Raw genomic sequence first — 26,724 nt, forward strand, 5'->3', positions numbered from 1 at the left:
TACGTCCATTTGCTTCCAAATGGGAGTAGATCCTGTCTCGAAGAATTCTCTCCAGTAATTTCCCTACCACTGACGTAAGGCTCAACGGCCTGTAGTTCCCTGGATTATCCTTGCTACCCTTCTTAAACAAAGGAACAACATTGGCTATTCTCCAGTCCTCCGGGGCATCACCCGATGACAGTGATGATCCAAAGATTCCTGTCAAGGCCTCAGCATTTTCCTCTCTAGCCTTCTTCAGTATTCTGGGGTAGACCCCATCCGGCTCTGGGGACTTATCTACCTTAATATTTTTCAAGACGCCCAACACCTTGTCTTTTTGGATCTCAATGTGACCCAGGCTATTTACAGTCCCTTCTCCAGACTCAACAGGTACCAATTCCTTCTCTTTGGTGAATACTGATGCAAAGTATTCATTTAATACCTCGCCCATTTCCTCTGGCTCCACACATCGATTCCCTTGCCTATCCTTCAGTGGGCCAACCCTTTCCCTTGCTACCCAGTCTTCATATACTCTGCTCACACCATCAGTACAGGGTATAAAGTGAAGCTGAAAAGGCTGTTTTAATTAGATGTAATGGATATTTCCCAATTTACTCCCTGAATCTGACTGCACAACATCAGCTGCTGCAGAACCTTTGACCATCAATCGTCTCCATCACAAAGATCGCCGACTCTCAAAACTGTTAAGATCATCCACACTACCATTTCTGCCTCAGGAGATCTCAGCAGAGCAGGGGATTTCTCCCAGGATCCTGGCCAAAAGTGACCCTTTAAACAACAGCAAAACACACCAACTGGGCATTTTTTCTCATGACTGGTGTTGTGTTCTTTGTTTTAAGTTCTTTCAGGATGGTGACGGTTGTAGTGCTAACAAAGAACAGCTGTGTTTAATAAACAAAGCTAATTCATTACACAATACTGAATTAGATTTGAACATATTACTAAGAAATTGGTTGAGTAAAGATTACACGACACATTTACACTATTAACTATACTATTAGTCAACTATCTCACAACTATATCTCCATCTATCGCCCATAGGTCAAGGAGGCATATGATATTTATATGGTTGCGCTATAGCACCATCTAGTGACCCTTTATGTGCTTTACAATATCCACATATTGGGACATGCGGGACCTGGTAAGGATTGGTTGTCATGCTTGTTTAATAAACAACACACTCTGGGAGCTTTTGCCACTCCCAGCAGCGTGTTCCTCGGTGGTGGGAGTCGGCCTGGCGGTGTTTTTTTCTGGTCTCGCCGCTGTCAGTGGGCTTTGCCGTTGAATCCACTCCATGGGTTCGCCGTCAGCGGGACCAGAAGATCCCGCTGGCGCGAATGGTCAGAAAATTCTGCCCTCAATTTCCAAAAGTAATGGCTTGGCTATTCGGCATTTTGGGACATCTGAGAATGTGCAAGATGGCACAAAAAAGGTTTTTCTCCGCCGATTCACTTTTGGATAAGTGTATAATTTTGCTTCTCTTTCCTTTTCTATTTCAGTATTTGGAATTGCGGTTCAATAACGTGGTTCGTCTTGCTGCTACTGTTATGTATGTCCTGCAAACCGTAAGGAGCCACAATTGTTGAAATTCAGTTGTGAAATTTATAGTTCCATTTTGCTTGAAACAAGAAAGAGTTAAATTGATTTTATTTTTTGATCTTCAGATTCTCTACACAAGTGTTGTAATTTATGCACCGGCTCTGGCACTGAGTCAAGGTAAGTGTAATGGAATGGTAATTATTGAACATTACAAGTTATTTACTCAGGGAAAGCTTGTCCAGGTTTTGAAGTTTAGTGCAGTAAAAAGGTCCAGTAATTCAGCATCTGAAACCATTGCTGTTTGCTGTGAGCAAGATTTTGCAAGATTTCTATTAAAGAATAAATAAATAAATATAACAGCTGCCAAAGTTCTTCCCCAGCTGTATTATATCACCCCTGAAACATGCAACAATCCAAATTTGCTCCTATTTTGATCAATATTTAACATAAATCGCTTTTAAACCCTATTTTGGCTGTTTTTGAATTGGTCTGAAGATTCATAGTAGCCCTACAGTGAATTGGCCCATCGAGTCCATACCGACTCTTCGAATGAGCACTCTACCCGTGTCCACTGCCACATAATAATAATCTTATTGTCATAAGTAGGTTTACATTCCCACCCAATCCTATCCCCGTAAACTCATAACCTAACTTGCACATTCCTGGACACTTAAGGGGCAATTTATCACAGCCAATCCACCAAACCCGCACATCTTTGGACTGTGGGAGGAAACTCCGGAGCACCCGGAGGAAACCCACGCAGAGAACGTAGAAACTCCACACAGACAGTGACCCAAGGCTGGAATTGAACCAGGGTCCCTGAGGCAGCAATGCTAACCACTTTGCCATCCTTATTCAGAAGAAAACATTGGTAATTTCAGTGCAATTTACTTTTTAAATTATTTTCTTTATCGTTCATGTTTAATTTCCTTTTTATATTTGAAGTTTATTTGCATTTTAAGTATGTGCATTCTTCTTCCTTAGTGACTGGTTTTAATCTATGGGGTTCAGTGTTTGCAACAGGAAGTGTTTGCACCTTCTACTGCACCCTGGTATGTATATGTGCTTGCATTCATCAATCAATAAGGCACTTGTGCAACAATTTCACAGGTCTAGAGTTGAGCTTTCTGAAACAAATACTCACTATTTTGTATGACATTTATCCCAATATTTTATCGGTTATAATCAATATCCCCTTGAAGCTCTACGACTGCAGTAACCCGGGAGATTCCCCACAGGCCTAGCATAAGTTGCCATGTGTACAATCCAAAGATGTGCAGGTTAGGTGGATTGGCCATTCTAAATTGTCCCTTAGTGTCCAACCGGTAGTTGGGGTTGTGACGTTACAAGGATAGAGCGGGGGAGTGGGCCTAGGTAGGGTTCTCTTTCAGACGACTGGTTTAGACTCGATGGGCTCAATGCTCTCCTGCACTGCAAGGATTCTATTCTATGATTCGCTGAAAAATATTCGATGCTCAGATCATGCATGACAAAAAGGCATTAGAGGGCAGTTTGTTCTCAGTGACATTTAAGTTTTATTTTACTTCTTGTTTTCATTCTGTGAGTTCTGCGATAAAAAGCTCCCACTGATACAGTCTGAAATGAAAACAGTATTTATATGGGAAATGAGAAACAGACTGTGAAAGGAAGGGTAAATCAGCAGATGAGGCCAGAGATTACAAAGATAACAAAAGGGCAAAACTAAAGGCTCTTTATTTGAATGTCCACAGCATTTAAAACAAAGCAGATGAATTGATAGTGCCAATAGAAATAAATAAGTACGATCTGGTGGCCATTACACAATGCTGCAGGCTGACACAGTCTGTGAACTTAACATTGAAGAGTACATGCCATTTACGAAGGACTAGAAGCCCACAAGGTGTAGGGGTGGCTCTGTGATTTAGTGATATTAGCACAATCGAGAGGGATGACCTAAGTTCACTGCCAAGTTCCACATGCATGAGTACGGCCTCAACCGGGACCTTGTCGCATTACATTCACCCCCCCCCCCCCCCCACCATTTGGCCTGGGCTTACAAAAATCCTACCAACTGTCCTGGCTTGAGACAATCCACACCTCTTTAACCTGTGATTATCCCTCTTTCCAGTCGCACTGTCTGGATCTGTAAAGACTTAATTATCTGCAAAGACTCAATTTCAAAGTATCATCTTGCATCATTGAATTTGTCCATATATGTGTTTGTGGAACCCAACTCTTCATTCACCTGAGGAAGGAGCTGCATGCAAAAAGCTAGTTATTCAAAACAAACCTGTTGGACTTTAACCTGGTGTAAGACTTCTTACTGTGCCACCCCAGTCCAATGCCACCACCTCCACATCATAAGCGCAGGAGACCAGTATGTAGAAGAGGGTTGGGTAGAGATGAGAAATGGTAAAGGCAAGAAGTCACTTGTGGGGGTGGTGTACTGGCCCCTTAATATTTACCACTTGGTAGGACAGGGTATAAAGGAGAAAGGAAGCTTATCAGAATGGTGCAATGATAATCATGGTGCATTTTTATCCACATATAGACTGGAAAATCATATAAGCAAAGGCAGCCTAGATGGAGAATTCACAAAATGTTTTGCGATAGTTTCTGAGAAGACTACTGTTGTGGTTTAAGAATAATACCACTCAAGTGTGAGAGTTCTAGTAGTGGAGGTTTTTATTCAACATAAGACCATCCATGTTGAACACGACTTGGAAGAAACACTTGAGGGGGATGAGAGCAGAATATATCTGGTGGGGGACTTCAATGTCCATCACCAAGAGTGGCTCGGTAATAGTACCACAGACTGAGATGGCCAGCTCCTAAAGGACAGAGCTGCTAGACAGGGACAGGTGTTGAGGGAACCAACAAGAGAAAAAAAACCATACTTGATCTCATTCTCGGCAGCCTGTCTACTGCAGATGCAACTGTCCATGACATATCGGTAGAAGGGACGACCGTGCAGTTCATGTGGAGACAAAGTCCCGTTGTTACATTGAGGATACCCTCCATCGTGTTGCGTGGCACTTTTACCGACTTTGAAAAGAACTACCACTGGCATCCATGAGGCACTGTGGGTCATCAGCAGCAACAGAATTGTACTCAACCACAACATGCAACTTCATGGTCCGGCATATCCCCAACTCTATCATTGCCATCAAGCCAGGAGACCAACTCTGGTTCAATGAAGAGTGCAGGTGAGCATGCCAGGAGCAATACCAGGCATACCTAAAAAAAATGAGCTGACAATTTCGTGAAGCTGCAGCATAGGACTACTTGTGTCCGAAGCAGGATAAGCAGCAAGTAATAACAGAGCTAAGCGATTCCACAACAAACCCATCAGATCTTAGCATTGCAGTACTGCCACATCCAGCCCTGGACAATTAAACAACTCACTGGAGGAGGAGGCTCCGTAAAATATCCCCATCCTCAATGATGGAGAAATCCAGAACATCTGTACTCAAGACAAGGCTGAAGCATTCGCCACAATCTTCAGCCAGAAATGCTGAGTGGATGATACATCTCAGTCTCCTCCAGAGGTCCCCAGCATCACAGATTTCAGTCTTCAGCCAACACAATTCACTCCATGTGATATCAAGAAATGATTGAAGGCACAGGATACTACAAAGGCTATGGGCCCCGACTGCTCTCACAATAACACTGAAAATCTCTGCTGCAGAACTTGCCACACCCCAGCCAAGCTGTTCCAGTACAGCTACAACACTGGCATCAACCTGGCAATGTGGAAAATTGCTCAGATGTGTCCTGTGCACAAGAAACAGGACAAATCCAACACAGCCAATTATCAACCCAGCCAATAACCGCCCCATCGGCCTACTTTCCTTCATCAGCAAATTGATGGAAGGAGTCATCAACAGTGTTATTAAGTGGCACTTATTCAGCAAAAACCTGCTTACGGACGTTCAGTTTGAGTTCCACCAGGGCCAGTTAGCTCCTGACCTTATTACAGCTTTGGTTCAAACATGGATAACAGAGCTAAATGCCAGAGGTGAGCTGAGAGTGAGTGCCCTTGACATCAAGACAGCATTTGATCGATGGGCATCAAGGAGCCCAAGTAAAGCTGGAATTAATGGGATTCAGGGGGGAAACTCTCTGCTGGTTAGAGTTATACCTGGCACAAAGGAAGATGGTTGTGGTGGTCAGAGGTCAATCATCTCAGCTCCAGGACATCAAAGCAGGAGTTTGTCAGTATAGTGTCCTAGGCCTAACCACCTTCAGCTGCTTCATCATAGACCTTACTTCCACCGTAAGGTCAGAACTGGGGATGTTCGTAGATGATGATTGCACAATGTTCAGCACCATTCGCAATTCCTCAGATATTGAAGCAATCTATGTCTAAATGCAGCAAGGCCTGGACAATATCCAGGCTGGCACAGTCAACATCCTGGGGGTTACCATTGATCAGTAACTGAACTGGACTAGCCATATTAATATTCTAGCTACCAGAGCAACTCAAAGACTTGAAATCCTACAGCGAGCAATTCACTCCCTGACCCCCCCCCCCCCGGCCAAAGTCTGTCCACCATATACAAGGCACAAATCAGGAGTGTAATATAACTTTTTCCACTTGTCTGGATGAGTGCAGCTCCAGTAACACTCGGGAAGCTCGACATCATCCAGAACAAAGCAGCCCAATTGATAGCTCCCCCTCCCATAAACATTCAATCCCACCACCGACGAACAGTGGCAGCCGTGTGTACCATCTACAAGATGCACTGCAGTAACTCGCCAAGTTCCTTCAGCAGCATCTTCCAAACCCGTGACCGTTACCATCGAGAAGGACAAGAGCAGCAGATACCAGGGAGTTCCACCACCTGGAGGTTCCCCCTCCAAGTCACTCACCACCCCGACTTGGAAATATGTCGCCATTCCTTCACTGTCAAAATCCTGGAACTCTCGCTAACAGCACTTTGGTGTACCGACAGCTCAGGGGTTGCAGCGGTTCAAGAAGGCAGCTCCCGATCGCCTTCTGAAGGGCAACTAAGGACGGGTAATAAATGCTGGCCCAGCCAGCGATGCTCACATCCCGCAAATAATGTAAAAAAAATTAACATCAAAGAAAATGATTTGTTAAACAGTTCTTAAACATGAGGAAAAACGTAAACTTACTATCTATACCTGCTACCAGCTCCAATTAAGCAATCCAATACAGTTCAAATGCCACTTATAAATAAAGTTAGCAAACAGTTTACTTGCTTAGTTGTGCAGAGACTTTTGAAGAGAGAGACCCTTTCAGGAGCAGAACCAGTCTCAGTGCCCGCAGGTCCGCTGTGCCAACCCCTGGATCGTGTGTACCCATAATAGGGGCAACTCCAGCCCCTGCCTGTCTCTCCCATCAACATCCAATAACACCCACGGACTGTGAAGGCCTCCGGCCAAATGATTGAAGGCTATTGCCAATAGGGAATTGACAATTGTACTTGAGTGAGCGCTTCACACCTCCCAAGTAAATTCTAGTGGGTGGGCGTGCCATGTAGCATATGGGAGTTATTGCTCAGCATCCCAATCTGACTGGTGCCTGGATACTGTGCCTGAACTCTGAAAGAAGCAACAACGTACGCAGAAGCCAACAACCGGACACCCACGGGCTTGGCACTAACACTGAGGACATTTCCGTGACCAGGGGGTGGGTGAGTGCACTTGGTAGGGCACTAGCACCTGGTCCAAGTAATATTTATATGCAGGTGTACAGGGTCTGGGATCTGGTGACCAGGGGCCTGTGCTGCAGCCGAGGGTGGGTGGGCAGGGTATGTCGGATGGCAGGGGATTTTGTTAGGGGGGAGGGGGGCGGTGGGTGAAGCAATGGGGGAATGGAGGGTCCTGGGGTGGAAGACACCACTGGTAGCCAGTCTGTCTCCCTCTCCAATTCCTTACGGATATTACATGAGATTACGCGGAGGCTGCTATTGCGGCGCTGCTGGCAAGCCAGAGCGACCAGACGCCGGTGAACACGGTGGCAGCAACGTCGACAGAGACTCGAGGCGGCCCATGTACCGGGCCCAGTCCCCACACCCTGTGGACCTGGCCGCCCATCAGGCCAAGGAGGGACCAGTCGACAGCCCAGGGTGCACAGGGGTCGCTGGTCCTTCGAACAGATGATGGACAACGTGTCCTCAACAAGGGGACAGTGCGGCACCTGTGCCATGTTCACGTGGACTTGGCACCACAAGATGGAGGAGGATAGCCGCTTACAGCCTTCACGTCCATGCCTCAGGATCATTCTAGGGCTCGCGCAGGACTTGTGTGGCATCTAAAAAGCATCTAAAGTGCCCACAAGTGCGTCCGTGAGGTCATGGAAGCCCTTTTTGCCCGGGCAACAAACTATATAAACTTCGACATGCCCTCCATGTTCCTGTGGCTCCAAGTCTTGCAGAATAATTCATAAGTGAGCCACTAGTTCCATTGACAGGCAAAACCTTCAGAGACACTGGTTCTAGCTCATTTGCAAGAATGTCATGCACCATCTGTGCACCCTGTGTCTTGGAAGATACCTCCAAGTGACCTCTCTCACCTTTCCTGCCTGCAGAGCAGGCTCTGTCATTCCTTCCTCCTTGGGCTTTGTTTAGGCCTCTGGAGAGCTAGGCACCTCTGTTGATATCCTGTTTCCTCTCTGTGGGCCAGAAGAATTGCCAGTTCCGCAGGCTATCTCGCTCATTGTTTCCTCGCTCAAATCGCTGCAAAATGAAAGAGAGAATTATGGTTAGCATTTGTCTCCTTGCAGACAACATTTGCCCAATCACCTTTCGGAGCAGCATGTTGATAGCCAGTAACTCGTGCTGGTGCCAACCTTGATGACCGGTTCACTCCCTGACTGGGCACCACCCTTGCCTCACTTGATGAGTGACCACAACTTTGGCCACTCTACTGCATCCTGAGCTCCCATTTCAGATGCAGGCATTGTCTCAAGCTTCACTCCAAGGCCTTGTGTGCAACCCATTCAACGGGGCACACAAGTCAAAATGCACCTAAGCACACATCGACTCCCTACAGTGCAGAAGGAGGCCATTCGGCCCACCAAGTCTGCACACAGCCGAGGCCCACTTCCCCCGGCCTATCCCCGTAATCTACCTAACCTGCACATCTTTCAACACTAACGGGCAATTTAGCATGGCCAATAAATCTCAAGCTTAGAAGATAAAAGTACCGAAATAAAATCCTGAACTTCAGAAAGATACTAATTGGATGTCATCCCAGTTCATCAAAAATCCTTTATCCTTTTATTTTATCAATATTTCCGTTGCTTTTCAACCACCTTTTGCCCACTGTTGTGCGGGTGTGTGTGGGTAGATAGGAAGGGGTGTTTGGGTCAGGTGAATTGGCCATGCTAAAATTACCCCTTAATGTCAGCAGAGCTGCAGGTTAGGTAGATTGGTCATGATCAATGTGTGGAGTTAGGGAGATAGGGCGGAGGTGTGGGTTTCGGTGGAATGCGATGGGCCGAACAGCCGCCTGCACTGTGGGGATTCTATGATTCGTTAAGTTATTCACCTAATCTGCACATCTTTGGACATCTCAGGGTTTGTTGCACTCTCCTCAGGCAGTGTGGCCTTGTTAACTGTCCAAGGAGGTGGAGGTGCTCGCCCCCAGTTGGACAGTGATCTCATCAGTGCCCTGTACAACTGAAGCACAACCTTGCAACTTTTGAATTCAATTGCAGGGAGACTAAAGCAGTTGTCAGCACACTAAGGGTTAACTGCTTAGTGGTAATCAGTGGCACTCGCACACATCAGTGGTGATTTATTGGGCATAATTCAGACAGCAGTTTGACTCCAGCATGTTAATTGACTTCTGCTTGAATGATGTCTGCTGCAACGGAATGTTCATTGCTAACATGTCTTACCATTTGACTTGCCCTTGTCAGTAATGAGCTTGCTGTGACCAGTGCCGCCACCCCACTCCCCCAACTCAACATTTAAGTGGATGCGTCAGTTGGAGATGACTGGCCACCCACCACTGTACCAGTGTATGGGCCCTGCAAAAAGGTTGTGACCCAGGAGGAGAACCTCAGGAACAGTGATTTTAATACTTGACTGTCTTCCCTCTCTGGCCTGGAGTCTTTTCCCCTCTGACCCTGACTCTTCTGCCCTCTCCATCCCATCCCACCTCTACTGCCTCCAAGTTTTCATCCTGCAGCACTCTGATCTTTGTCCCTCAATAATAATAATGATATTTATTGTCACAAGTAGGCTTATATTACCACTGCAATGAAGTTACTGTGAAAAGCCCCTCGTAGCCACATTCCGGCGCCGGTTCGGGTACACTGACAGAGAATTCAGAATGGCCAAATTACCTAACAGCACGTCTTTGGGGACTTGTGGGAGGAAACCCACGCAGACATGGAGAGAACGTGCAGACTCTGCACAGACAGTGACCAAGCTGGGAATTGAACCCAGGATCCTGGCGCTGTGAAGCAACAGTGCTAACCACAGTGCTACCGTGCCAACCATCCATGAGGGCTTCCCTAGTGTCCTCTGGCCCCTCTGAAAAAGCAGTGCCGCTTTGTGAGCTCTCCATCTCCAGTCTCTCCTCAGAGGTCAGCTCGCCAGATGCACGCCTTTTGAAAGCAGTTGTGATTTGTACTGACCCCATCACACCGACGTGGGTGGATCTTTGGATGGGGAGGAGGGCTAATTTTTTATGGGGTGGCCTGGTAATTAGATGTGAATTTATTGAAATAAGTTTCTTGCCGTTGCATGGTTTGAAAAGTGGTTCGCCACTGGCAGGGGAAGGGGACAATTGAGACAAGCTTTCCCACCCACTTACAACATGACTTGGGTTTCGCGTGAGATTTTCCGCTCCTGAGCTCAACACCGCCCCTGAAAAAATGGGAACAGAAAACCCTGGTCATATCACCTCTGCAGTTGTAGACTTTCTGTCTCAGCAGGGCTGACTCCCTGTCTGTTTTGTTATCTCTTTAATGGGGAGGGAGGGGGGTGGGATTTGCAAACAGTCAAATTAAGGGACAGCCCCTTAAATGCAGCAGTTGGCTACCATGCAGGCTACTGACTCTGTTTATGCCTTCTGTGCTGTACAGGGAGATTCGTACCTTTACGCAAATTGAGACTCAGTTACGTCATAGGCTGACTGCAGCAGGGCGGCAACTGGGGGGGAAAGATAAAGCGTTCTTCCAGGTTGGTCAAAAAGATTTCCTTTGTGGGGCCCAGAAACACAAGAGTGTCCCTGTGGACCTTAGAAAATACTTCCACTTCCGTTATTTGTGTGAAACTGTCCCAATATCCACTCTTTTCCCACTTAACTAGAAGCCGGCTGATGTCCAGGGAACACCCCAATCTTCCCTTCCCATTGGCTGCTCTCCATGCTCTTCTCCCATTCCAGGCAGGAAGTGGATTGCCAGCATTGGAGCCAGACTCAAGAGATTAAAATTGCCCTCATCTCCTGCTGCCTCTGGCAGCTGCTCTCAGCAATCTTGCACATGAACTAGCACCCCTGTTCAGCCCCCCCCCCCCCCCCCCCCCACCCCTCACACGCACACACACACACAGCTAGTAACAGCCTATTACAATTTTAAAAACATGACTCTTCTCGAGGATGAACATTTAACATCCGTGTTGCTGCTTCTTTAAACTTTCTTAGGGTGGTTTGAAGGCAGTGGTGTGGACAGACGCGTTCCAGCTAATTGTGATGGTTTTGGGATTCTTCATAGTTCTTATCCAAGGAACCATCAGTTTAGGAGGAAGCAAGAAGGTGATGACGATAGCTGCGGAAGGCGACAGACTAAATATATTTGAGTAAGTAACCCTGCATAGCGACCACTGAGACTTCCTTAACATACAAAGTAGTTGAAGTTTAGATATCCCTCTTAATATTGACAAAGAGTTCATTACTGACAAGTGATTAACTTGCCCTGCTGGGGGTGGGGGGATCTTTCTTGGTGAATCAGAAAGTATTTTCTTATTGAATTTTCTATAATAAATTCAACAATACTGATTTGAGGCTATCCTTCTGAAAGTTACTTCTGAATCATAATTGCCGGGTATTGCATTGTCAGGAAGAGGACAGAGGAATGGATGTAATGGCCAGGTCACTGTTGTTGGTGTAGGCATTACAAGTGGGTGCTGCCTCCGCTCAGACATTCAGAGGCCAGCTACATGAGTTCTCACAGCAGCTGCTCATGAGTGACTCCAGAGTCTTCCACTGGGTCAGCGGTGAAGATGGCATCAGATGCTGACACCATATTCAAAGGTTCACCAGCCATGTATTCACTGTTCAACCAACAGTGGAGTCCTCCCCTTGATTGCAATCAATCTTCTGATGTTCCTTGACCGAAACCTTCACCCAAGGAGTTGACCAGAAACCTACAGCAATAATGGCGGAAAGAAGACCCAGGGTGGCCCCACACTAAATGCATCCTTGCAAGTTCTCCTCCAGGCTTCTAGGGCAAGGCAGGAGGTCATCTTCCCCAGGGAGGAGAAGAATAGCCCACCTAAACAAGCAAATGTGGACAAAAATTGCAAAGGACGACATCAGTCATGGGTCATCTCTAGAATCTGAATCCACTGCCACAAATGCATCTGATAACTCCTTCAGCCACAAAGGTGAAATAGTCCACAGCTCTTTCCCCATTGATGCTTGAATGTGGCAATGCGAACAGTTCAGTTAGTGGAGTGAGAGTGACCACCTAATCTGTGGCGCATATCCTGATAGAGACATTCTGCTTCTTGGTTAGAGGTGCCCATCTGTTATTGCTGTTGCCCACAAGGTCTCTCGAGAGTGTGGTTATATGTAGATGGCATTCATGCTTCCCCATCGTGGACCACTGAGCCCGTAACAGCATAGGCATTGTTTCTGTACCAAAGGAAAAGCTAACAGACTTCCTTCTTGTGACCAAAGGAGTAACTGGGACACAATAGGGTTAGCACAGCTGCTTTACAGTGCCAGGGACCCGGATTAGATTTCCACCTTGGGGAGACTGTGTGAAGTTTGCACGTTCTCCCCGTGTCTGCGTGGGTTTCCTCCGAGTGCTCCGGTTTCCTCCCACAGTCCAAAGATGTGCAGGTTAGGTGGGGTTGCGGGATAGGGTGGGGGAGTGGGCCTAGGTAGGGCGCTCTTTTGGAGGGTCAATGCAGACTTGATGGGCAGAATGGCCTCCTTCTGCACTGTAGAGATTCTATGATTCTATCAAAGACCCAAGACTGGAAAAGGGTTGCTGTTTCTTCACATCTTGACCTGTTCCACCCCATGGAGGAGGAGCCTTTGGAAATGACAGTTGCAGATGGAGAGACAGGAATGGCAACCAGGAGAGTGAGAAAATCATGGTCAGGGGATTAGAGTGTGTCTCTCACGTACAACCCATGTTCCTCTTCTCTCTCATAGATTAGGGTGATTCCGAGGAGCAGAAAGCTGGAGAGATCGGGGATATCTGACTGCCTCTGAGTAGGCGTAGGGATCTTCAAAGGAGGGATTGTCATGTCTGTGCCCCATATCCTCCAACAGTGCAGATACTGTCATGTCAGTGAATGTGTGTTTGCGAGTAGATTCAGAATCACAGCTTGGTGAGCATATCACAGACCTGCCCGAGCAGCTGGTGGAGGCTGTGACAGCTGAGGCCACTGACTTTGGGAGGACTGTGTGAATATAGATCCATACTGAGCTCCAGAGCGCTTATGTGCCTCCAGCGATGTCAGCAACATAACAGTTTCTGCAGCTGCAACTTGGGATAAGGAAACATCTGGCGAAGATCCCGGAGGCTAGGCACATCCATGAGCGGATGATGGACAAGTGCATCCAGTCCTTGACCACTGTCATGTCTTGCACATGGTTTCCTGCATGGAACGATGGGTGACCCCTGTAAAATGAAATAGCAGCTCCAGCAGACTGATCAGTGACAAAGATGAGTGCAGAGCTTCAGCCATTCCTTCATATCAAGGGAGTGAATCGAATTGGGTGAAGATTGACATCTGTGAACCCTCATAGATGTATCATCCACTCAGCACTGAAATAAACTCTTGCCTGTGCTGGAACTGTTAGTGGAAGAGTATTTAAGCAGGATGAATAGAGAATTATTATGGTGCAACAAAGGAGAATGTGCTCCAATGTTTTCTGAAATTGGGCTTGCTGGAGAAAGCAGAGAAGAGGAGAGTTATAATCTATCCACAAGAGGCCAGAAGACCCTTCAGACAAACTTTGTGAAGGCAGTGGGCTAAGATATCCACAGTGTCCAATGCAGGAGTCAAACCTGAGGATCCTGATGAATTCTGCTTAAATTTTAATGACCTCACATGATATTAATATATTTTTAGTTCCCATGTTGTGGTAGTCACCACTAGTGGCATATTATATGTATTACGGCACTGCCCTTACATTAAGGGTACAACGGTAAATCCCTGCCTGCTGGCTCCTCCCAGCAAGCGGCGTATAAAAGTGTGTGCTCTCTGATGCTGCAGCCATTCTGGTTCCAGCTACAGGAGGCACAGCATCTTGCTGAATAAAGCCTCGATTGTTCCACTATTCTTGTCTTTGTGGTAATTGATGATGCATCAATTTATTGAGCAAGATTACGTTCAACCAGTGAATCAAGTATACACCAGGCACCTCCTGGCCATGAGACAGCAACTCCCCGGGGAGTCTCTGGATGATTTCTGGCGTGCCCTACTCATCCTAGATAGCAACTGTGACGGCCAGGCAGTTTCGGCAGTCCAGCACTCCAAACTTTTAATTAGAAACGCTTACGTCACGGGCATCAAGTCTGCGTATGTCCGCCAGCGGCTACTGGAAGGGGGTACGCTCGATCTTGCGGGTACTAGGAAGCTCGCTAATTCGTTAGAAGTGGCCTCCCGTATTGTTCAGTCCTACGCCCCCGATCGCGCGGCACCATCGTGGGCCCCACCATCTGCCGACTCCAGCTCACCGCAAGCCTGCGCCGCACGGCAGCCAGCCAACTCTGGGGGACCCCGAGTGTTATTTTTGCGGGCAAAACAAACACCCCAGGCAACGCTGCCCGGCGCGGAGCGCTACCTGCAATGGGTGTGGAAGCAAGGACACTTTGCTGCTGTTTGCCAGGCCGGTTGGTCGCCGCTGTTTCCAGGCCCAGGGGTGCAGGCATTTTCCCCTCTGCAAGACATGTGCGGCACGTGTGCGCTGCCATCTTCCTCATCGCAAGCCACGTGCGGACTGTGGGCGCCGCGTCTTTGATGCTGCCCGCCGTGGGCGCCGTTTTGGACGGCGCCTCAGGACCCCTGCTCGCCTGGCCGTTCATCGCCTGCCGCTATCTCCGCCACCACTGACCAGCCTGGACCTCCCAGCATCTGCCGCAGCTCGCCTCTCTCACCCTGGATCAGTCGCAGCCCCATAACCTCGCGACCACGACCACGACGGTGAAGATTGATGGGCACGAGACGACCTGCCTCTTTGACTCCGGAGCACCGAGAGCTTCATCCACCCCCCTTCGGTACACCCCGTCACCCAGAAAATCTCCCTGGCCTCTGGATCCCATTCCGTGGAAATCCGGGGGTACTGCATCGCGACCCTCACCGTCTAACGCGTAGAGTTCAGCAACTTACGGTTCTACGTCCTCCCCCACCTCTGCGCTGCCCTGTTACTCGGCATGGATTTTCAGTGCCATCTCCAAAGCCTAACTTTCAAATTCGGCTGACCCCGACCTCCGTCACCGTCTGCGGCCTCACGACCCTTAAGGTCGATCCACCTTCCCTGTTTGCGAACCTCACCCCGGATCGCAAAGCCGTCGCCACTAGGAGCAGGACCTTCAACAGGTCGGAGGTTCAACGGCTTCTGCGGGAAGGGGTTAATGAGGCCAGCAACAGCCCCTGGAGAGCTCAAGTGGTGGTAGTGAAGACTGGAGAGAAGCACAGGATGGTCATTGACTGCAGTCAGACCATCAATCGGTACACGCAGCTCGACGCGTACCCCCTCCCACACATATATGACATGGTCAATCAGATTGTGCGGTATCGAGTCTTTTCCATAGTGGACTTGAAGTCCGCCTACCACCAGCTCCCCATCCGCCCGGAGGACCGCCAATATACTGCGTTCGAAGCAGATGGCCGCCTCTATCACTTCCTTAGGATTCCCTTCGGCGTCACTTATGGGGTTTTGGTCTTCCAGCGAGAGATGGACCGAATAGTTGACCGGTACGGACTGCAGGCCACCTTCCCGTACCTAGATAACGTCACCATCTGCGACCACGATCAGCAGGACCATGACGCAAACCTCCAAAAATTCCTCCAGACAGCCAAACTCCTTAATCTCACATACAATAAGGAGAAATGCGTGTTCCGCACCAACCGCTTAGCCATCCTTGGCTATGTCGTGGAAAATTGAGTCCCAGGGCCCAACCCCGACCGCATGCGCCCCCTCCTGGCGCTCCCTCTCCCCCACTGTCCCAAGGCCCTGAAATGATGCCTGGGGTTTTTCTCGTATTACGCCCAGTGCGTCCCTAATTATGCGGACAAGGCCCGCCCACTCATTCAGTCCACAGTTTTTCCCCCTGGCGGCTGAGGCCTGCCAGGCCTTCAACTGCTTCAAGGCAGACAGCGCCAAGACCACGATGCACGTGGTCGATGAGTCCCTCCACTTTCAGGTGGAGAGCGATGCATCGGACGTAGCTCTGGCCGCCACCCTCAACCAGGCGGGCAGACCTGTGGCCTTCTTTTCCCGCACCATCCATGCCTCCGAAATTCGGCACTCCTCTGTCGAAAAGGAGGCCCAAGCCATTGTGGAAACTGTGCAACATTGGAGGCATTACCTGGCCGGCAGGAGATTCACTATCTCACTGACCAACGGTCGGTTGCCATAATGTTTAATAATACACAGCGGGGCAAGATCAAAAATGACAAGATCTTGAGGTGGAGGATTGAGCTTTCCAACTATAATTATGAGATCTTGTATCGCCTGTGCACAAGTGGACCGACTCCAGGCTCTCCAGTATGACCTATGCCACACGGGGGTCACCCGGTTCTTGCATTTTACCAAGGCCCGGAACCTGCCCTACTCAATTGAGGAGGTCAGGACCGTCAACAGAGACTGCCAAGTCTACGCAGAGTGCAAGCCGCACTTCTACCTGCCAGATCTAGTGCACCTGGTGAAAGCCTCCTGCCCCTTTGAATGCCTCAGCCTGGACTTCAAAGGGCACCTCCCCTCCATCGACCGCAACACGTACTTTCTGAACGTGATTGATGAGTACTCCAGGTTCCCTTTCGCCAACGCATGCCCCAGATATGACTTCTGCCACGGTATTCAAAGCCATGCACAGCATCTTCACTCTTCGGTTTTCCCACCTATATCCACAGCGATCGGGGATCCTCTTTCATGAGCGATGAGCTGCGTCAGTTCCTGCTCAGCAAGGGCATCGCCTCGAGCAGGACGACCAGCTACAACCCCCAAGGAAACGAGCAGGTGGAGAGTGCTGGCCGTGCGGTCTAAAAATCTCCCGATCTCCCGCTGGCAGGAGGTCCTCCCCGACACGCTCCACTCCATCAGATCGCTCCTCTGCACCGCGACTAACGAGACCCCTCATGAACGTGTGTTTGCCTTCCCTAGGAAGTCCACCTCCGGGGTCTCGCTCCCAACATGGCTGACAGTTCCTGGACCCGTCCTCCTCCGGAAGCATGTGCGGACCCATAAGTCAGACTCCCTTGGTCGAAAAAGTCCACCACTTACATGCAAACCCGCAGTACACCTACGTGGCACAACCCGACGGGCGCCAGGACACAGTCTCCCTCTGGGACCTGGCACCCGCTGGATCCCCACCCACGACCTGACACCCCCCCCCCCCCCCTCCGGTTGCCTCATTCACCCCTGCACCACTCATCCTCCCTCCAGTGAACCTCACAGCAGCCCCCACCCCAGCAGGATCCGTCCTCCCACTGGATCCACTCAGTTGTGACGAAGACGAGGACAACACGCTCCCGGAGTCGCAGGTGACCAAGTCAGCGGCCACATCACCACCAGGACTGAGGCGATCGCAGAGGGCAAAACCCTGATAAAGTATTTGGTTAGATGTAAAACACTTTGCAGTAACTTGTGATAGTGCAATGAGCATTAAAAATGCAGGTCTTTCTTTCTGATTAACCATAAATATAAAAGGCAGCAGGGTTAAAGTTAATCGGTCGGATTCTCCATTGCTGAGACTAAGTGTTGATGCCAGAGCAGGATTCGTGAACGTACAACAGCAAAACTGGCGCCGCATGTGGACCGATTTAGCAACCGTTGAAGGGCTGGCATCGACCCACGTGGAACACAGTCGATTCCAATGAGAAACGGTGCCCGATTCACCGGGGCTGTGATTGACACTCGGGAGGCTGACAAGCTGCAGCCGCACATATACACTTCACCCCCCACACACACCATCCCGGCCAACAAGGTGGCAGCAAGAAGCGTGGCCCCGTGGTTCACCGACGCAGAACTGGAGACGCTGCTGGAGGCCGTGGAGGAGAGGTGGGCGACCCTGTACCCCGGGGTGGGAGCGAGGCTGCAGCTGGCAGAAGTGACCAGCGCCGTTGGGCTTGCAGCGCAGGAGAAAACCTCAGGGCGGCCAGATGACTAGGCAGTACTGTGCCCCTCGCGCTAACACTTGCCCCACACACCCATAACCCCACCCCCCTCCCCAGTCGAACCCCTATCCTGCAGAACATACCGGCGCCCATATCATCCGCCATGGCTGGGTGTCCTGGTCACCAAGATGGCGGCCCCCGTGAGTCGCACATGTCATGCAGAGGCGGAGTTGGCAGACACGCTGCAACATTGTGGGGTCTGCGGGCCTGCAAGTTGAAGGGGCGATTGTTCTGGATAGCGGTAGAGTTTGAGGGTTTAGTTTTAGACAGGCATACCTTTGCAAAATGTCCTTTTCGACCGCTGCGAGCCGGGCAGTGCTGCCGTGGGTGTTGGGGCTCACCGCAGAAATGGCACGATGGTGCTCCGTGGTGGACGTGCGGCGCAGGCCTGGGGCAGTCTCTGGTCGGGGGTCCATGATGGGGTCGCGTGGTCGGGTGGGAACAAATTCAAACTTTGGAAAGCGACCTCCAGCGAGGTTGCTAGCGTTACTGTGTCAGCGAGTTCCATATGCTGGGAAGCAGTTACAGCCTGAAAGTTACATTCCCGTGCAAGAGCTTTTAGGTCGCGCAGGTAGCCCTCTAGCGACTCTGCGGGGCGTTGGCGGCGGGTAGTGAAAATATGGCGCGCATAAACTTAATTTACAGGCCGCACGTATAGGCGGTCAAGTAGAGTGAGGGCTTCGGTGTACGAGTCGGTACTATCGAGTTGAGTAGAAATGCGATGGCTTACCTGTGCGTGTAGGAGACTGAGTTTCTGCTCTTCAGTGACAGCGGAGGTAGTTGACGCAGCCAGGTAGGCCTTGAAGCACCGAAGCCAATGTAGAAAGATTTCCTTCGCTTCTGCGGCCTGCGGGTCGAGTTCCAGTCAATCAGGTTTGAGGGCTGATTCCATGGTGGTTTTTTTAAGTATATTAAATTGATGCGACCATCAATTCACTCAAGACACGAGTGGAAGTAAACTGTGGCTTTAATTGACTTACAACTGAGCCTGCCTGCGACCAGAAGAACTGAGGGCAGGGCCGCGCAACAGCTCACAGATGGAGCCCACAGGGACACAGTGATACACATTGTGAATTATACGCATTATACATTCACCAAAGTCTTGTGTCTTGCAGGAGCTGCTGGTGATGGGGTGGACCCTTCTGGTGTCCCCTGAACCCAGCCACAGGCACAATCCAGGTGCCGACCAGTGACGAGGGCTGGACCGACACGGATGGGAGCCATCGACCAGAATCCCAGGACATCCCGGAGCTTAAGTCCGGGGATGATACAGATTTCCCATCACAGCTGTCTTCAACACCCTCCACCATCCCAGAGATACTCACTTCGGCTGGGCACTTCACGGTGAAGAGATTCCTGGTGCACACCACACACAACAGGTGGAAGTAAACTCCCGAGGGGGCAGATGGTCAGAGGGCGAACCAACCTCATGGACTAGCTGTGATCCAGACAGGTTTCGGGCTTCTGGAATGGACGATCCTATTGATTGTGGAGATGCAGTCGCAGAGCAATTTGGTGCATGAGAAGTTGTTGGCGAACTTCCAGCAACTGCAGGTGCAGCTGGTGGTGTCTAACCTCATGCAGGAGCAGGAGGTGGTGCCAACTATCTGTGCCACGCAGGCCAACACCGCACGGATGTCTGGAAACCTTGGGACGAGGGCTTCGGCCATGGATCAACATGTCCACGGTCTGGGACACTGTGTAGGCAGTGGCCGAGACCAATGACGGGGCTGTCCTCTCACAGGCAGCTATGTACCAGGGCCACCTGGACATTGCAGTGGCACGTCTGAGCACGGCCCAGTCACAGCAGGCCATGGCTTAGAGAGTCGGTCGCATTGCCCAGGTGCTGGCTGGCATGGCACAGACACAGAGGGAGATGGCCCAGTCCCAGAGGGAGATGGCGTAGTCACTGGCTGATGTGGCACAGACCCAGAAGGTGGTGGCACAGTCCCAGACAGAGGTGGTCTACTACCCGTACTCCATAGCTGCGAGCAGCAGGCCTCCAAGTTTGGCAGCGGGTAGCATCAGGGATTAGCTCCGCTTGCACCCCTGGAGGGCATTGAGCACCCTGAGGGAGGAGGAGGAGGTGATGGGCCCTGCGCCGATGACTCCCGCAGGGGAGGTGCTGGAGCACCGCAGCACCTCGTACCTCCAAACCCCACCCGCCTCCACTCCTGATGTGCCATCTGGGGATCCACCTAGGCACAGTGTTAGCGCCCTTAAGGCCAGAAAATTAGACACCAGTTAAGTTGCCTTGGTGCTGTCAGATTGGTGTGAGGGATGGGCCATGATGCAGGTGACCCTCTCAGCTTCATATTGGAGTGTTCCTCCAGAGTGGTCCAAGCACCTGAATCGCATCTTCAGGATGCCAAAGCACCACTTGATCATGCCCCTGATCGCTGCATGGGCGTTGTTGTAGCAGATCCCCACATCGTTCTGTGGCCTCCGGATAGGCGTCATCAGCCACAACAGCAGTGGATAACCCTTATGTCCCAGGAGCTAACCGCTTCAATGGAACCCCTTTCAGTTTGTGAGAAGCAGCCTGTCATCTGCAGGTGCTCATCGGGCGACATGCATCCCGTCAACCTTCCCCTGGACCCAGGGCATCTTGGCGAATGTGGTGATTGCCGCTGCCTGGGCATCCTGGTGGATGGGGTGGCATGGTAACACAGTGGTTAGCATTGTTGCTTCACAGCACCAAGGACCCGATTTGATTCCCGGCTTTGATTACTGTCTGTATAGAGTCTGCACTTTCTCCCCGTGTCTGCGTGGGTGTCCTCCGGGTGCTCCGGTTTCCTCCCACAAGTCCCGAAAGACGTGCTGTTTGGTGAATTGGACGTTCTGAATTCTCCCTCTGTGTACCCAGTCACCGGAATGTGATGACTCGGGGCTTTTCACGGTAACTTCATTGCAGTGTCACAAGCCTATTTGTGACACTAATAAAGATTATTATTACGTTTGGTCCACATTGGAATGGATGTATTGGGCATATAGGGCCTCTGTGATGGCATCCGAGAGTGTTCCTTTTACATATGTAAAGAAGTCCAAAGTATCCTTTTCTCACCTGTCATACGGTGGCACGTGAAACTCACCACTTTGTTCGTCATCATCATTGAACATAGTCGTAGGCCACAGGTTGTGCTAGGCATGCACAAGGGTGTCGTTATCTACGGTGTTCCATGCATCAGCAGCAGCAGATGAGATCCTTCATGGTCAACTCCTTTGGAAACCTTACACACCCACTCCTCTGTTCACTGCTGCCAACATGCTGTTCAAGAAAAAGTCTTTATTTACTCTTCATTGAATTAAGAATACCTTGGTCACATGGCTGAATTAATGAAGTCACATCTAGGGGAAAGTAGATGGCATAAACATTCTTGACGAAACGTTCGGCCAGGGGACGTGCAGAACAGTTGTCAAGGAATAATAAAATATCTTGCTGTCGTCATCCAGTTCAACGTCCTGCAGTGGGCACGAGCTGCTGGTACAAAATGTTTGTAAAACCAATCAGAAAAGATGTCCCTGGGTCACCCATGCCCTCTTGTTGGAGTAATAATGGACTGACTAGAACATAGAACAGTACAGGCCCTTCGGCCCACAATGTTGTGCCGACCATTTATCCTAATCTAAGGTCAACCTAATCTACACCCCTTCAATTTACTGCTTCAATGTTTCTGTCCAAGAGTTGCTTAAATGTCCCTAATGACTCTGACTCCACCACCTCCGCTGGCAGTGCATTCCACGCACCCACCACTTTCTAGTTATTCACTCCTTTAAAACAGCGAGGACGCGTTCTCTTACCTCCCACAGCAAATTTACCCTTGTGCGTGTCTGCTGCATTAGCACATCCCAGCACAGCCAATCTTGGCATTGTTTCCAGCTGAAGGGGCCTTTTCGTCAACTGTGTCTTCCTGGGACAATAACAGCAGAACAACAATGTCTCACCAGCATTTGTTCTGGCGTTAGATTTCCATCAGTGATGATCTTGGCAAACTCGTCAATGAATTTGTTTGCTGCCTCGTGATCAGCAGAAGCTTTATCACCACAAATCTTTAAAAGTCTAATGCCGTGTCTTTTAAATTTCTGCAAGCAGTCTGCTAACTATTCACAGTCACCTACAATTCTAAGTTTGTCATGATAGATCTTCACTTGTTTCATGATAAGCGGCATACATTCACTCTGACGCTGACGAATCCAGTCTTTCAATACATGATCAAGATCTTCATTTTTTAACCTTTTGCAATGTTTTTCCATTTTTCATTATCTTCTGCTCATCACTTTCAGCATAGAATTTTAACAGTTTGACCTTTTTCTTCAGATCATAGATGGTGGTCGTTCCAAAGCCATAGTCCTCTGTAAGGGGCATCACACTTGCACCACGGTCCAGTTTTTGTAAGAAGTTGACTTTGCGTGTTGTAGATAAGCACACATGCTTCCTTTTAGCGGTATCTGCAGGCCCTTTTGACATTTCAACGTGATAATCACAGTGAGTACACAAATGTAAAGCACTGAAGTCTCGTTTCGATGAGATTTTGGCACCAAAACAGCCCAAGTTAGGGCTTGTGACTGTCTGCAGCAGGTTGGGACCTGCGCATGTGCCACACGTTGGGATCTGTGCATATGTGTCGCATTGGAACCTGTGCATGTGTGGCGTGATGGGACCTGCGCATGTGTGGCGCATTGCTACCTACACATGTGTGGCATGTTGGGACCTGTGCATGTGCGGCAAGTTGGGACCTCTGTATGTGTGTCGCATTGGGACCTGTGCATGTGTGTCGCATTAGGTCCTGTGCATGTGTGCCATATTGGGACCTGTGCATGTGTGTCACATTGAGACCTGTGCATGTGTGTCGCATTGGGACTTGTGCATGTGCGGTGTGGTGGGACCTGCGCATGTGCAGCGCATTGCTACCTACGCATGTGCGGCCTGTGCATGTGCAGCATGTTGGGTCCTGCGTATGTGTGTAGAATTAGGACCTGTGCATTTGTGCCGCATTGGGACCTGTGCATGTGCAGCGTGTTGGGACCTGCGCGTCGCCGGGGAACTTTCTCCAGAGCCTTGTGGAATTTCTCATTCATGGTGTCACATCAGCGCTCAAATAAAATTGTGGATTTTGTAATTTTTAGGAATTTCGGATAAGGGATGCTCAACCTGTACCTCACGTTTATGGCCTCACTCCCTCCTCACACAGTTAACACTGCCGTAAGCCTCACATCCACGCCTCCTAGCTTGCACAGACCGCCAGCTATTCCAGCGTGACAGCCACATCACCCAAACTGATTGCGCCACACCCACTGACTCACTTTTCTTTCCCGTCTAGGCCAAGGTCGTACAAAAACGAACGTAGCAGGAGCTAACCAGTGTGGAGCGGACACAAATGAACATCCTTACCCCACTGCATCAATCATCGCAGATAATTTGATCAAGGGTGTGTTAAAACCATCACAATGACAGCACCCTCATTCTCATTGAACACTTCCTTCTGAATTACCAGCTGCACTCCTTCCTTTCTCTCCCTCCCTTGACCTCAGTCCTGCCCTTACCTCTTCCATCTTTCACATATTCAAGAATTGCAGCTGACTGAGCAGTGATAGAACAAAAGATGGAAGAGAAGGAAGACAGTGATGAAGAAGAAGCATCATCATTCACGCATGCTCGTAGCAACCAGCTATAGTCCTGATACAGCATGTTATTTTGAAAATAGTTCCAAAATGGGATCTGATGTGCTCTATTTTCTATGTTCTATGAATGGCATGAGAAGCTGGGCAGAAGTGGCCTCGTATGGGGAGGGTACAAGTGTACTGGAGGCGCCAGGTCCACTGGTGTAAGACCATAAGATGTAGGAACAGAAATAGGCCATTCAGCCCATCGGGTCTGCTCTGCCATTCAATCTGATTATGACTGATCTGATATAATCCTCAGCTCCACTTTGCCTCCTTCTCCAAATAACTGATTAAAAATCTGTCTATCTCAGCCTTGAACATACCTAAAGGCCCATTCTCTGCACTCCTCTGTGGTAAAGAATTCCACAGATTCAATACACTCTCAGAGAAGAACTTTCTCCTCATCTCTGTCTCAAATGGATGACCCCTTACCCTGAGGTTATGCCCTTTGGTCTTGCAGGCTGCCACAAGGGAAAACGACCTCTCAGCATCGATCCTGTCAACCCCCCAAGAATTCTATTATGTCTCAATAAGGTTGCCTCTCATCCTTCTGAACTCCAATGAGCTCAGGCCCAACCAATCAATCTCTCATAAGAAAATCCCTCCATACCCGGAAGCAACCTTCTCTGGATTGCCTCCAATGGCAAGATATCTTTCCTTGGATAAGGAGCCCAAATCTATTCACAGTATTCCAAGTGTGGTCTAACCAGTGCCTTGTATAGTTACAAGGACTTCCCTATTTTTATACTACATTCCCTTTGAAATAAAAGCCAACATTCCATTTGCTTTCTCAATTACCCGTTGAACGTGCATGCTAGCTTTTTGTGATTTATGCACGGGGACTCCTAAATCCCTCTGAGCTGATGCTTTCTGCAATCTTTTTTCCATTTAAGTAATATTCAGTTCCTTGATTCTTCCTACCAAACTGCATAACTCCATTCTATTCCATCTGCCAAGCTTTTGCCCACTCACTTAACCTGTCTATAATCCCTCTGTAGACTCTTGTGCCATAGAACAGTACAGCACAGAACAGGCCCTTCGGCCCTCGAAGTTGTGCCGAGCATTGTCCGAAACCAAGATCAAGCTATCCCACTCGCTGTCATTCTGGTGTGCTCCTTGTGCCTATACAATAACCTCTTGAAAGTTCCGAAAGTGTCCGATTCCACTATCACAGCAGGCAGTCCATTCCACACCCTAACCACTCTCTGAGTAAAGAACCTACATCGGACATCCCTCCTATATCTCCCACCCTGAATCTTATAGTTATGCCCCTTGTAACAGCTACATCCACCCGAGGAAATAGTATCTGAACGTCCACCCTACCTATCCCCCTCACCATCTTATAAACCGCTATTAAGTCGCCTCTCATCCTCCTCAGCTCCAAAGAGAAAAGTCCGAGCTCCCTCAACCTTTCCTCATAAGACCTATCCTGCAAACCAGGCAGCATCCTGGTAACTCTCCTTTGCACCATTTCCAATGCTTCCACATCCTTCCTATAATAAGGTGACCAGAACTGCACACAATACTCCAAATGTGGTCTCACCAGGGTCATATATAGTTGTAGCATAGCCTCGCGACTCTTAAACTCAAGCCCTGTGTTAATAAACGCTAACACACTATAACCTTTCTTCACAGCCCGATCCACTTGGGGGGCAACCTTCAGAGATCTGTGGACATAAACCCCAAGATCTCTCTGTTCCTCCACATTCCTCAGAAGCCTGCCGTTTACTCTGTAATCCGCATTCAAATTATTTCTACCAAAATGAATCACCTCGCACTTATAAGGGTTAAACTCCATCTGCCATTTTTTGGGCCCAGCTCTGCATCCTGTCAATGTCTCTTTGCAGCCTACAACAGCCCTCCACCTCATCCACTACGCCACCAATCTTAGTGTCATCAGCAAATTTACTGACCCATCCTTCAGCCCCCTCCTCCAAGTCATTGATAAAAATCACAAATAGCAGAGGACCCAGCACTGATCCCTGTGGTACACCGCTGGTAACTGGTCTTCAATCTGAAAACTTTCCATCCACCACCACCCTCTGTCTTCTATGTATAGCCAGTTATTTATCCAATTGGCCAAATTTCCCTCTATCCCACACCTCCTCACTTTCTTCATGAGCCGACCATGGGGAACCTTATTAAACGCCTTACTAAAATCCATGTATACGACATCAACTGCTCTACCTTCATCTACACACTTGGTTACCTCCTCAAAGAATTCAATCAAATTTGTGAGGCAAGACTTTCCCTTCACGAATCCATGTTGACTATCCTGGATTAAGCTGCATCTTTCCAAATGGTCATAAATCCTATCCTTGAGGACCTTTTCCATTAACTTACCAACCACCAAAGTAAGACTAACTGGCCTATAATTACCAGGGTCATTCCTGTTCCCTTTCTTGAACAGAGGAACAACATTCGCCACTCTCCAGTCCTCTGGCATTACCCCTGTGGAAAGCGAGGACCCAAAGATCAAAGCAAAAGGCTCTGCAATCTCATCCCTTGCCTTCCAAAGAATCCTTGGATATATCCCATGTGGCCCAGGGGACTTGTCGACCCTCCGGTTTTTCAAAATTGCTAATACATCCTTCCTCAGAACATGTACCTCCTCCAGCCGACCCACCTGTATCACACTCTCAGCCTCAAAAACATGGCCCCTCTCCTTGGTGAACACTGAAGAAAGGTATTCATTCAACGCCTCTCCTATTTCTTCTGACTCCATGCACAAGTTCCCACTACTGTCCTTGACCACCCCTACCCTCACCCTGGTCATTCTTTTATTTCTCACATAAGAGTAAAAAGCCTTGGGGTTTTCCTTGATCCGACTCGCCAAGGACAAGTCAAATGCTCTACCACTGAGCTATACCCCCATATAGGTGTCATCCCACCTATTTTTGTATTATTCTCAAACTTGGCAATAGTGCATTCACTTCTCTCGTCCAAGTCGTTAATGTACTCCATACTCAGCGAGACCTTGGTG

General features: G+C 49.2%; 1 protein-coding gene across 1 annotated transcript in view; it reads left to right on the forward strand.

Annotated features, from left to right (window-relative positions):
• The window catches only part of slc5a12 (solute carrier family 5 member 12), an 81,080-nt gene that overhangs the window by 9,625 nt on the left and 44,731 nt on the right, over nt 1–26,724 (forward strand). The window contains exons 2-5 of the mRNA XM_038808320.1: nt 1,500–1,565; nt 1,665–1,716; nt 2,524–2,591; nt 11,143–11,297. Of these exons, the coding sequence (XP_038664248.1) occupies nt 1,500–1,565; nt 1,665–1,716; nt 2,524–2,591; nt 11,143–11,297 (341 nt within the window). The remainder of the gene's footprint in view (nt 1–1,499; nt 1,566–1,664; nt 1,717–2,523; nt 2,592–11,142; nt 11,298–26,724) is intronic.

The sequence above is a fragment of the Scyliorhinus canicula genome, chromosome 9, assembly GCF_902713615.1.
Source record: "Scyliorhinus canicula chromosome 9, sScyCan1.1, whole genome shotgun sequence".
Lineage (NCBI taxonomy): Eukaryota > Metazoa > Chordata > Chondrichthyes > Carcharhiniformes > Scyliorhinidae > Scyliorhinus > Scyliorhinus canicula.